Source organism: Molossus molossus, unplaced genomic scaffold (genome assembly GCF_014108415.1).
Source record: "Molossus molossus isolate mMolMol1 unplaced genomic scaffold, mMolMol1.p scaffold_m16_p_1, whole genome shotgun sequence".
Taxonomy (NCBI): Eukaryota; Metazoa; Chordata; class Mammalia; order Chiroptera; family Molossidae; genus Molossus; species Molossus molossus.
The window spans coordinates 196,522,127-196,535,746 of NW_023425344.1; the positions used below are offsets into that span (position 1 = coordinate 196,522,127).

The 13,620-nt window shown below is 38.8% G+C and overlaps 1 protein-coding gene and 1 long non-coding RNA gene across 3 annotated transcripts in view; one reads left to right on the top strand and one right to left on the bottom strand.

Moving 5' to 3' along the window:
* The window catches only part of RNF111 (ring finger protein 111), a 108,183-nt gene extending 105,170 nt beyond the window's left edge, over window positions 1-3,013 (top strand). The window contains exon 14 of one of the 2 annotated variants that reach the window (XM_036255859.1): window positions 1,305-3,013. In XM_036255859.1, coding sequence (XP_036111752.1) covers window positions 1,305-1,422 — 118 coding nt within the window. In that variant the 3' untranslated portion in view covers window positions 1,423-3,013. The remainder of the gene's footprint in view (window positions 1-1,304) is intronic. The other variant, XM_036255867.1, reaches the window with a different exon arrangement.
* A 1,226-nt stretch (window positions 3,014-4,239) lies between these two features.
* LOC118639819 lies at window positions 4,240-13,433 on the bottom strand. Its single transcript, XR_004961300.1, has 3 exons — window positions 13,368-13,433; window positions 11,550-11,678; window positions 4,240-4,420 (listed from the first exon to the last, which is right to left on the bottom strand). It is a non-coding gene; the product is annotated as an uncharacterized LOC118639819 (long non-coding RNA).
* Between the last annotated feature and the right edge of the window lie 187 nt (window positions 13,434-13,620).

Here is a 13,620-nt window from a genome sequence, read left to right on the forward strand (position 1 = left end):
TTGAATACTGTACTTCCAATGAAGATTTATAAATATGGAAGATAATCGTTTATACATTATTGATAATACTGTTTAAGGAGTATTTAGAGTACCTCTTTAACTACTACTATTTTTTCAAAACATTAGGAAGTCTGAAAATACATGACAACTCTTACCAGCGATGGAAGTAGAAATGGACACTTAAGTCAGTAACTTATATCCCACTGTTACATTTAGATTTAATGTTACCCTGGATTTGCTAGAAGTTTTCTTTATTTCTCAATTTCAAATTAATACCGTAGTATAGTATATTAAAGTAAACATCTCCTTTTAACCTACTTTTATTTATTTTATTTTTTATTTTTTTCTCTCACCCAAGGACATTTTTCCATTTTTTGTTCAGATAGAGTGGGAGGGGGAGAGAGAGAGATATCGATGTGAAAGGGACACATCGAGTGGTTGCCACTCACACGACCCAACCAGGGCCGAGAACAAATTGCAACTGAGGTATGTGCCCTTAGCGGGAACCGAACCCAGGTCTCTCCGGACCGCAGGCCGACATTCCAGTCGCTGAGCCAAACCAGCCAGGGCCTTTAACCTACTTTTAAAGGAGTAGCATAGTATTAAATAAATGTAACAATCCAATGAAACACTATTATGTTGTAAACAATGTAGCAATATTATTAACCTTTAATCAATCATGTAATTAAGTTTAATGTATAAAGATCCTCTAGATAGAGAATAATATTGCGTATTAAGACATTCTTTTCCTGGCTGGTGTGGTTCAATTGGCTGGGCGTTGTCTTATGCACGGAAGGGTTGCTGGTTCAATTCCTGGTCAGGGCACATGCTCAGGTTGCAGGCTTGATCCGTGGTAGGGGCTATGCATGAGGCAGCCAATTGATGATTTGCTCTCACATTGATGTTTCTCTTTCTATCTCTATCTCTCTCTTCCTCTCTCTCTAAAAATTGGTTTTTTTAAATCTTACAAAAAAGGCATTCCTTAATTAGTATGACATGGCTGCTATATATTTATGATATGAATTCTAATATTTTTGCGAGAGAATTAAATGATATATTTTTAAAGCACTTCACTAATGTAATGATTTTGTAATGATTGTATAACAGGGAGCATACATTGTATTGCTCAGTGTTAATGTAATGTAGATGTAAATCTTATTAAATAGGTTGTTGTTTTTTAACAGAAGAGGAAGATGTCTAATATTTTCCAAACACTATTGCATGTATCATTTGTTTGAAAATAAATGCACCTTGCAGTTGTCATAAAATTAATTTTGCTTTTTGTTTTGTTTTGCCTGTAATAGACGCCTTCCCTGTATGCACCTTTTCCACCAAGTGTGTGTTGACCAATGGTTGATTACCAATAAGAAGTGCCCCATATGCAGAGTGGACATTGAGGCCCAGCTGCCAAGTGAAAGTTGACACCATGTTTCAGAACTCTTGCCTTCCCTCTCATTCCCATTCTCCCGGTACTGCAGTCAACCAAAGATGGCATGACTTACCTGCGCAGATATGGAAGCCTTGAACTTAGAGTGCTGGCTCTGCTATATGGTACAACTAATGCTAGACCTACAGTTTATGTATACAGTTGATTTTGATGTATTTATAAAAGCTTTTTTTTTCTAGATTTGACATTTTTCCTGTATCATTTTACTGTATTTTTGCATGGTTCCTTGTATTGCATTTCTTTGCACATATTATGGGCTTGTGACCCTAAACTTGCAGGCAAGATTAGCTGCTTTAGGAAGTAGAATTTTGTGGTCTTTTCGTTTTATACATAGTACCAGGTCTTAAGAATTATGAATTTTTTTATCCATTACTAACCTTTAATTTAATCAATCATGTACTTTAGTTTTATGTATAAAGATCCTCTAGAAAATGATAATATTGTGTATTAAGACATTCCTTAATTAGGACAAAAATGGCTGCTGTATATTTACAATATGGAGTTCTGAGTTAAATACCATCCTTAATACTGGGAACAGAATACAAACCATATTCAATCAGATGCAGATGGTGTTCACCTCACCAGTGATCAATAGAAATTTTCTTGGTGTATCCTTTTTCTTTCAGCACAATGCAGAGAGTTGATATTATACATTTAGACTGCTGTTCTGATTGTATTTATCTTTTTCCTACTTCATTTAGAACTTTATTTCCCTGGTTCAGTTTTTGCTGCTGTGAAACAGCTCTGATGAACACTAAATGTTAATTTCAATTAGCTAGATTGTACATACTTGCAGATTTAACAAAATTTTGGGGAAATTGAAGAAGACATGTAGAATTTTGTTTAGTCTTCTGCTAAGCACGTATAGTAAAGATATCTGCTTACATTGATTTTGTAAACACATTCAGTCAGGATTTAGAATTGCAGTCATTGGCAGGTATCTATGCATTCATACTAAAGGTCCCAGGATCACTTTTAAGGGATTTTTATTAGTTTAAAGATAAATAAAGTTAGCTGAATCTACATGTCTCATGTTTTATTTCTCTTTAAACTTGAAAACAGTAAATCTGCAGATACTGTGAGGCACAAATTATACTGTCAACCTACTGTTGCTCTGGTTTTAGACTCCCACTTCATACATTACCAAGAGTCGATCACTGATTTAAAATTTTTAATTTCTATAGTTAAGATTTACTGCGTAATATAGAATATAAAGTTAAGTTAACATACTAACATTTCTCCTTTGGAGAAAGTTTTAGTCCACTTCAGGATGCATATTATCAAGATACTTTCATATACAGGATAGCCTAATTTTATTTGTTTAAATATGCTTAATATGTCCCAGATTGCACATGCATCAGTCAGTAACATCACTGTCTGTATGTGGAAGACATGTTCCCATGGATCATATGTGAAGATGTCAATAAGCTTGCATTAAGCCACCTGCTTTGTAAGTGGATTGATTAATAAATAACTTATATTTCTATTGTCTTTGTGTTTAATAATTAGTTTTTATAAAACAGTTTACATTAAAAATCTTGGAATTCAAAAATAATGATTCCTGAAGTTGACATTTGCATAATTTGGTGTTTGTATTCATTCAGTTATGGCTATTTGCCTTTTTGTATTATTAAATGTTTTACTGTAGTAATTGTCAATATCAAACATGCTTCAACATAGTATGTGTAGAGATGGAAGATGGACTGTGGTAAAGAAATTTGGATATAAAATAACATTTTAAAAAAGAATACTTGATTAAGTTGCAGATGTAGAAGGGTGGGGGGCAGGGGTGAGGGGACCAGACAGTGAGAAAGTGGCTCATGTCTGCCATCTTACTGGGGAAAAGAGCAAGTAGCCTGCCCGTCTTCAAGTAGCCTGTGGTGGATGTAGGACTTTGCCACTGGAAAACCCAGGGTCTGTGCCAAGGGATAAGATAGGAGAATTCTACATAATGGAGTCCTCTTGATGTTCCCCTAAACACAAAAATTACAGATTTCTCTATTTTTTAAGATTATATCAGATTTAGATGTACAACTACCTGTTGACCTGTTTAATAATTGCTACTGATTTTTTATTAGATAAAGTCTTATTACTTTAAAATTTATTTAATGCAAGTATTTGTGGCATAAACCTGAATTGTTCATGCAGGAGCTTATTGAGGTACTGCAGTTAGTTACAGGAGAATGTGATTAGTAATGAACCAAGTAAGGAAGAACATTTTTAATATTTTAACTTTTTGTGCTTTGTTTTGGTGTTTTACATATTCTGCTGCATCTTACATTGAAATGAAAATTTCAGTGATAGCTGTCAAAATACTCTAAAACTAAAATTCTTTTGTCAGCAAATCCTTATTTTTATTGTTGTTAATATGCAAGTGATAAACTGATATTTGAAACATTTTTCTTACTCTGGTGACTTTATTTTAGCTGCAAGCACACTTCATCATTTGAAGATAACACTTTGACATACAGAAAACTAGCTGTATTTTAAAAATGGTATTTGTAACATTAAAATACAAGCTCTGTGGACATTCATTATTAGTGTTTCATAACTGGGAATAGTTTAATTCTGTAGTAAATGCCTGATTTCTAACGTAACTTACAAAACCTCTGGAAACCCAGTAAATTTTCTTGTTTATTTAAGACTCCATGTGTCATGATACTGGATATATCAAGATTGAAATATCCTCTCAGTTAAAGATTTCAGTCATTTTCTTGAATTAAGACTTATATCCAAAACAAATATTTCTTACTAAGAGAAATAAATGTTACCAATTTTGTGGTTGGGCCTACTAGGGACAATCTCCTCTCTCCCGTGCATTCTGTTCATAGGCCGCACACGTGATTTTTGGGAGTTGTGAAAAAACAATCCAGGGTTTGATGTCAGACAGACTTGAGATTTGAATTGTGCAGCTGTGCAGAACTGAAGCTTTCTGAGTCTCGTCGTTGTCATTTATAAAACAGAAGTAGGTTACTAGAATTAAATGAGACAGTGTGAAGAGCATATAGTGCATACTTATGAATATAAGTTTACCCAATGCTTGCTTGCTTCTTCCCACCCCACCAAGGGCCCCACCACCCTTGTCTTTAATAACAAATTGTAGCATGGCAAGGTGCTGAACTGTAGATCAGAGTTTGCGCTAATCTATCTTTCTTTTTTTGTTAATCCTCACGCCAGGATATTTTTCCCATTGATTTGTAGATAGAGTGGGGGGGCGGGGGAGAAACATTGATGTGAGAGAGGCACATCAATTGGGTTGCCTCCTGAATGGGGCCGGGTATCAAACCTTCAACACAGGTACACGACCTTGACTGGGAATCGAACCTGAGATCCTTTAGTCATTGGGCCAATGCTCTAACTGCTGAGCCAAATCAGCCAATACTAATCTTTCTCTTTGAATCCAAGCAGGTAATTACTAGATAAGAAGGAACAATCTTCTTTAGCCCTTCTCTGATGGGTTGAAATGCTTCTTCTACCAGAGGGCTGGAAGATTTCCAGCAGGTGTGCTTCCTTCCCTTGCCTTGCAGTCACAGCAGGGGCTTTGCTGCCCGTCAGGACCATCCAGTGCTGTGTTCTAGGCAGCCACCGCCAGTGGATCAGAACTGGCACAGGACATGAAACTGTTATCTCTGCCCTAAAAGAAAGTTTTATGGAGACACTAACAACTAGAATTTCTCATTCTCTCCTAATTTTTCTCCTCACTAAATTGCATTAGGCAGGGACCTGGTACCCTTAAAGGTTCATTAAGCACACACTACTGAGCTGCCTGTTGTGTTAGCTACTTAAAGGGTTTTTCTTAGACTGACAAGTAGGTGTGGGTTTCCAGGAGAAGTTTTTGATTAGCCCAAATTATCTGTTTCTTTTATTTTTTATTATTAAAGAATAGTTGACATACAGTGAGTTTCAGGTATATAATATAGTTATTTATTTAACATTTATATACCTTATGATGTGTCACCGTGATAAATCTAGTAATTACCTGCCACCAAAGTTATTGTGATACTATTTATGCTCCCTATGCTGTAAATACATCCCCATGACTTATTTATTTTATAACTGGACATTCATACCTCTTATTTCCCTTCACTTTTTTTTTTTTTTACCTATCCTCCATCCCCTCCTCTCTGGCAACAATCAGTTTGTTATCTATGAGTCTTTCTGTTTTGTTTGTTTTGAGTTTTAAATTTCATGTATAAATGAAATTATAGTGGTATTTATCATTCTCTGTCTTACTTATTTCATTTAGAATAATACCTTCTAGGTTCATCCATGTTGTCACAAGTGGCAAAATTTAATTCTTTAAAAATTTTTTCTCTTCATGCCCAGCCATTGTGGCTCAGTGGTTGAGCATCGACCCATGTTGCAGAAGGTCATCAGTTCAGTTCCCGGTCCAGGCACATGCCCAGGTTGTGGGCCAAATCCCTAGTGGGGGGCATGCAGGAGGCAACCAATCGATGTGTTTCTCTCACCCTATCCCTTCCTCTCTCTCTAAAATCAATCTCACCCTCTCCCTCTCTCTCTAAAATCAATACTTTTGTATTATCTCTTACTGAGAAATAGTTATCTATTGCTTTGAAGAAGCACATTTCTTTTGTAAACACTTAAAAAAAAATAACCACTGAGCCAAACTGGCCAGGGCTATAAAAAAATATTTTTAAAAAATTACAAATGAAACATCCTTAGTATCCTTGTTTTTGTTTAAACTGGATCATTCTTTTCCTTTGATACATTTTCCTGTATCCTCACATAGGGTCCTATTCTATATGCTAAAGCAATGCAAAAATAAACCTGGTTCCTTGCTGTATGCTAGCTCCACAGATATTTATTGTAGGATAGCAATCTTGACTTATTTAGGTCCTATACAAATGAATTATCCTTGCCAGGCTGGTGTGGCTCAGTGGTTGAGCATTGACCCATGCATGGATTGAGAGGTCTGAGTTCAATTCCCAATCAGGGCACATGCTGCCCAGTTTGTGGGCTCAATCTCCATTAGGGGATGGGCAGGAGGCAGCTGATTGATGGTTCTCCCTCACATTGATGTTTCTCCTCCCACTCTATCTAAAAAATTTTAAAATATATATATATATATATATATATACACACACACACACACACATATATACACACACACATACATATGTACTTTTTTTTTAAGGGAAAGTGGTGTTTTATTTATTTAATCCTCACCCGAGGACATTCTTTTTATTTCAGAGTGGGAGGGAGGAAGAGAGAGAGAGAGAAACATCCCAGTTGTCTGTTTAGGTATGTGCTCTTGAACAAAATTGAACCCGCAACGGTCTAACCGCTGAGCCAAACTGGCCAGGGCTATAAAAAAAATTTTTTTTTTTTAATTACAAATGAAATATCCTTATATCCTTGTTTTTGTTTAAACTGGATCTTAAACCTTTTAGCTATTCTTACCACCTTTTTCTGACTACTAGTTTATTCCTGTTTCTCAAAGCATAATATCTATTAATGATCATTACTCCAGATGTGGTCTGAGCAGTATAAAGTATGGAATTAACCTAATTCCATATCAGGTATGAGTTAGGTCTTGGAACACTGGTATTTTCTAAGGGAGCACAGGTTTCCTAAAGAATAGATGTGGAAATGGAAGAAATAAGAATTGATTGGAAAAAGATTACAAACTGAAGAGAAATGAGACACTGTCCTCACTTCATCATCTATGTAACAGTGGGGTAGGCTCTCATGTTCCAGTGTAACTGCCCCACCCCCCCACCCCCTTACCCCCCACCAGGCACAGTGTAGCCCAAAAGTGGGGCTGCAGCAGAAAAAGTCAACTTGGTATGCCAGTTGGGACATTCTCTGCATTCTTCAGCTCCTTAATATTGCCCTAAAGCTGATTAGGATATGATACAAAACTTAAGAGTGTCTCACAATGTTTATCTGTCGTAACAGAGAACCAGAAATACATGAATAAGTGAATAGCATAATGTAAAATCTCTTGAATCAATGGTTTCTTATCCTCAACAGACCTTTTAAACCTTTTTACTCCTTAAGCATGAGTGAATTACAGTGATACCTCGGTTCTCGAACATAATTCGTTCCAGGAGGACGGTTGAGAACCGAATTGTTCGAGAACCGAAGCAATGAAACCAATAGGAAAGCGTGACTCCACAAAGCGTGACTCTCTCTCTGCACTCACACTGATGACACAAGCAAGGCGCGCTGGGCTGAATGAACACCATTCGGCTCAACTCGGCTCATCTCGGAAGTTCGAGTTCCAAATATTTGTTCGGATTCCGAGACAAGTTTCTCGAATCTCCTGGTCGAATACCGATTTGGTCGAAAACCGAGGCGTTCGAGAACCGAGGTATCACTGTATATTCTTTCCTTCACCTTATCTTTATATTATGAGCACCATGAAGGCAGAGACCCAGTTTTTATGCCTTTGCACAGTATACTTACTTATAGAAGGCATTTGGTTGATTAAAAACCAACAACAAAACAGTCCACAAGCTTGAGGTCCAGATTTTAAAGAATTGTTTTGAATTGAGGCCCATGAAGGCACTAGAAAGGTGTTTGTTTCTACTTCCCTGGTCTCCCTGCTTCTGGTCAAACGTACAAACCCTAGATGGCGGACATACCCATGCACTCTGCCTAGCCAGCAATAGAGTGCCTGGTTACCTTCATGGAAAAGACCATGTTGAGCTAGTATGGGTAAGGGTGAAAGGATAGGTCAAGATGGACACAAGCATGGCAGAAGAAAAGGCTTTCTTTTTGTAAGAAAAATAATTGACCCGCCTCTCCTTGCAAAGAAATTATCAATGAAAGTTACTATATTTATTTAAAAATTTTTGTTTTCTTTATTGATTTTAGAGAGAAAGAAAGGGAGAGAGAGAGAGAGATAGAAATATCAATGAGATAGAACATCAATTGGCCGCCTCCTGCATGCCCCCCACTGGGAATTTGGCCCACAACCTGGGCATGTGCCCTGACCGGGAATTGAACCAGTGACCTCTTGGTGCAAGGGTCGACGCTCAACCACTGAGCCACACTGGCTGGGCAAAGTTACTATATTTACTATATTTATAATAACTTAGTTAAGCTTGAGCTAGCAAAGGCTTTGCTCAGTGTTTTTCAGTATGTACTATTTGGAAATTAAATTTATATTAGTGTATGTTATTAAAAACAAAATCTTTTGTAATAGAGCAGAAAGGTTTTTGGAATCTTCTAGCTTGGTATAATGGAGAGAAATTTTTTTTTTTTTTATCCTCATCCGAGGACATTTTTCCACTTTTTGTTCAGGTAGAGTGGAAGGGAGAGAGAGGAACAGAGAGAGAGAGAAACATCGACGTGAAAGGAACACATCGAGTGGCTGCCACCCGCACAACCGACCAGGACCGGGGACAAACTGCAACCGAGGTACATGCCCTTAGCGGGAACCGAACCCAGGTCTCTCTGGACCACAGGCCGACGCTCTAACCGCTGAACCAAACCGGCCAGGGCATGGAGAGAAAATTTTAACCTAACCACTCAAAACATTTTTTTTTAATCCTTAACCAAGGATATGTTTATTGATGAGAGAGAGAGAGAGAGAGAGAGAGAGAGAGAGAGAGAGAGAGAGAGAGAGAGAGAGAGAGAGAGAGAGAGAGAGAGAGGAGAGAGCGCGCGCGCGCGCTGTGGCCAGTTTGGCTCAGCGGTTAGAATGTCAGCCTGTGATCCTGAGAGACCTGGGTTCGGTTCCCACTAAGGCCACGTACCTCGTTGCAGTTTGTCCCCGGCCCTGGTTGGGTCGTGTGGGTGGCAGCCACTCGATGTGTCCCTTTCACATCGATGCCCCCCCTCCCCCGTCTAAACAAAAAATGGAAAAATGTCCTCGGGTGAGGATAAAAATAAAATAAAATATGTTTTAAAAAAAATAGAGAAACATAGATTGATTGGTTGGTGCATGGGAACAATACTCCAGATGATGCTACAACCACCTGAGCTACCCGGCCCAGCTACCACTCAAAGCTTTTAAGTTACCTTATAGTTGTTATTGCTTCTCACCCCCATTCAGTAAACTGCCATGGTTCTGTCATTTCTCCTTAAATGTCTCTCATACCTTTTTTTTTTTTTTAATTCTCTACACTCATCCAAATCTCACCTGGGAAACCTTTAGCTTTCCAATCCTCTCTAATCCTTCCTCTGTGTATCTCAGGGATCAGCTTTCTAAAGCAAAATTTTGACAAAGTCTTTATCCTTAAAAACTGGCTTTGACGCCTCATTTTCTGGACTTTTGCAGCTTTAACATTCCTATCATTCAAATACCTCAGACTACATACTTGGTTTTTCCACAGATTTATTCTTTTTCTTTTTAATCCTCACCTGAGGACATTTTTCCATTTTTTGTTCAGATAAGAGTGGGAGGGAGGGAGAGAGAGAGAAACATTGATGTGAAAGGGACACGTCGAGTGGTTGCCACCCGCAGGACCCAACTAGGGCCAGGGACAAACTGCAACCGAACCTGGGTCTCTCTGGACTGCAAGCTGACGCTCTAACCGCTGAGCCAAACCGGCCAGGGCTGTGCTCAGTATTTTATAGGTTCTGCCTCTTGGAGTAATTTTGTTTCTATGTGTAACCCCTCTCTTGTTTTGAATTTGAGGGCTTAACTCATCCTGTATTCTTCTGTGTTCGCTGCAGTGCCTCGCATACAGATGGTTTAGTTTTTTAAAACACACTTTCATTGATTTTTTAGAGGGGGCGGGGGAGAGAGAAACATCAGTTGGCTGCCTCCTGCATGCCTCCTGCATGCCCCCTACTGGAAAAAGAGCCTGAAAACCCAGGCATGTGCCCTGACCAGGAATCGAACCAGGACCTCTCAGTCCATGTGACAATGCTCAATCCACTGAGCCACACCGGCGGGCCCAGACTATTTCATTTTAATATATCAAATATTATTTTATATCCTAGCTAGTTGATAGAACAGAAATCAAACTGGTAGGCAGAAATGGGGGGGGGGCACAGAAATGGGGTAAGAGCAGCTGAGGGCGAGAACTTGGTACTATGTTAGGAAGATAGCTGGGTTCTGATAAAAATCTGATGAAAATCATTTGTCATTTGTGTCTTTTGTAAATTAATGGCATATAAATTAAACCGGGCCCTTGATGTCCTCATTGTGATCTGGAACAATGAACACATCTAGTGCATTTGTTGGAATTAGGCAGCACCTGGGGTTGAGTTTGAGCTGGTCCTAGTGGCCTGACGATGAGACTTCTAGGAGGGCTGTGAGGTTTCCAGCCTTGACCTGACCTGGGCAATTTTTGCCTCCTGAAACTCTTGAATTCTCCATCAACAGTGCCTATCTGACTGTGAAGGAATCTCAATGGGGGAAAGTCCTGGAGAAAAAAAAATCCCAGAACTGGGAGAAAGAGGTGGGTATCTGAATAAAAAATTAGAAGTAAGGAGGGTCTGAGGAACAGGAAGCAAATCTTTTTTTTTTTTTTTTTTTTTTTAATCCTCACCCGAGGACATTTTTTTGTTTGTTTTTTTGTTCAGATAGAGTGGGAGGGAGAGAGAGGAAGAGAGAGAGAGAGAAACATCGACGTGAAAGGGACACATCGAGTGGTTGCCACCCGCACAACCAACCAGGGCCAAAGACAAACTGCAACCGAGGTACATGCCCTTAGCGGGAAGTGAACCTGGGTCTCTCTGGACCGCAGGCCAATGAGGAAGCAAATCTTTGATGATTCAAAAGGATAATCCTTATGGCCAAGACTGCAAGACTCTAACCCTAGCTGGGGGATTTAGGTGTCAGAACAGAAGAGTTGCCCACGGGTGTGGCTCAGTGGTTGAGTGTTGATCCATGCACCAAGAGATCGCTGGTTTGATTCCCAGTCAGGGCACATGCCCAGGTTGTGGGCTGAATCCCCAGTGGGGGGCATGTAGGAGGTGGCCAATCCGTGTTCTCTGTCATAGATGTTTCCATCTCTCTCCCTCTCCCTTTCTAAAATCAATCAAGAAAAAAAAAAATAACAGAAGAGTTCCCATTGGTACTCCAGGACATGAACATTTGTGTAGGAACCTCAGAATCTCTGTCTCTGACTCCCTTTCATGGGGTTGAGAAGCCCAATAGCTTCTGCCAAACCAAGACACTCACCTTGTTTCCCAACATGTCAGCCCAATACTGGTGGTCTGTGCTTTTGCTTGGGGTGCTCGTTCTGCCTGCAGTATTCTCCCTTCACCCCATATTCACTGAAGTTCACATGTGTATCTTTTTGAAGCAGTACTTGACCAAGAAATGGAAGCAAAGTGAATTAATTGATCATGCAGAATTATACCACACTGCAAAGGGCCATTGGCCTTCAAGAAATTTATTCTTGGTTAATGTTTTATTTGATTTCCTTCAATGACTGTTCCAAACTTTCCCTATTCTTTCTGCCAAAGAATAAATGGTAAATGTAGTAGAAAGAGCATGAGCTTTGAAATCAGACCCCAGTACAAATCCTAGCTCTGAAACTCAAATGAAATGATTGCAGCCAAGATATTTAATTGCTCTGAGCCTTAGTTTTTTTTTCAAATTGAGATACGATGTGATCGATCTTAACTAGAATTATTGTGATGATCATTTTGCAATATATACAAATATAGAATCATTATGTTGTACACCCAAAAGTAATATGTCAATTATAGCTCAATTTAAAAAAATAACAAAATATTGGGATACTACCTGCTTTGTAAGGATTGTTATGAGGCTTCAACAAGAAGGTTTATATAAATTAGTATATAGGAGTGATCAATGTTATCTAAGGCAGGAGGGAACAGGACATAAAAATATAAGACTGCAATGCATTTAATGAGGTTGAATCAAAGTTAATTTGTTAAGTTCTAGGTTTCTTGCACTGAGAGATAAAAAATAAATACATATTACTTTCATTTATAATGAGAATACAATCTGTCTAATATGGAGTAAAGTAATTGATTTTGACAATGTCAAGTCAGTTAATAAGAGCACTTTATCATTCACAGCATTTCTGTTTACAAAGTCCTATAATGTAAGTCAGTGAATATTACTTTTATAGTTGTAACTTTTGATAACATCATAGTACAAACAATAAAGCAAAAATATAATTTTACTCACAACCCCAGTGCACTAAACATTTATTTTTCCTTCCTAAGACTTTTTCTTATAGGACAATGGATACACTAACATCTTTCCAAGCTGGGTAGTAGCTGTAATTATTCCTGTTTTATAGAAGAGGAAACAGGTTTAGAAATGTCAGATGCAAGACCAAGAGGAGGAATTTAATCCAGATCTTAAACTTTATTTAAGGCTCACTGGTACCCCAGTAATAGAGAGGTAACCATTTTTTAAAGAGTAGATTGGGTGTGATAGGGATTCTTGCTCAAATGCTTAGATGAAGCCTGTTATTAGGAATTATTCCACTACCTTTACTGTGGGCATTGGACTTCTCTTTACCTCTCCCTTTTCCCCTTCCCTAGTCTCATCTTTTTGTTTCCTGTTTTCCTGTCTTGACCTGATCCTCTTAGCCTTCTGTCCAAGGCTGGGTCACACCTTCTTTTTCATTTTAAACCACCCTGCACGTCATTGGATCATTTATTCAACGAAAATTTATTGAACACCAACCATAACACATACCAAGCAATGGTGCTGGTGCCGGCAATACAATGAACTCTTACACGAATCACAAATCACCCCAAATGGCATTTACCTTTTTTTTTTTTTTTTTTGCCTCTCCTGGGAATCTTAGCTTTTGAATAAATGCCACAATTTCCATTCCTTTAGCACGCGTTTGAGTCTCAATCACCTAATACAATGCAGCCTTGAGCCACCCAGAGGCGCCCCTATTCACGACCCAAACCAACCTAACCTCAACTCCAACTCGAAATTTCCGGAAGAGAGAGAGAGATCAGAAATGGCATTTTCAAGGTGTTCCCTAGAACCAATTCCACCCACCCAGTACAAATGTAGAGAAACATTCGTAGCTCAGCCCTTGTCAAAATTCAGAGAAGGCGTCCTAGGTCTGATTTCTCAGTGAGACATTTCATTTCTGTTTATCTTGGAGGCCGAGATTTTTTAAAAAGACAGGCGAAAAACAACCAGTTGTTATGGCAATCAAACGGATCTGGAAAGTTCAGCCAATCAGCATGCGGAAATGCCGTCTGCTTAGCCAATGGGAGAGCGCGCCGTACGTAGGGCCGCCCAATGG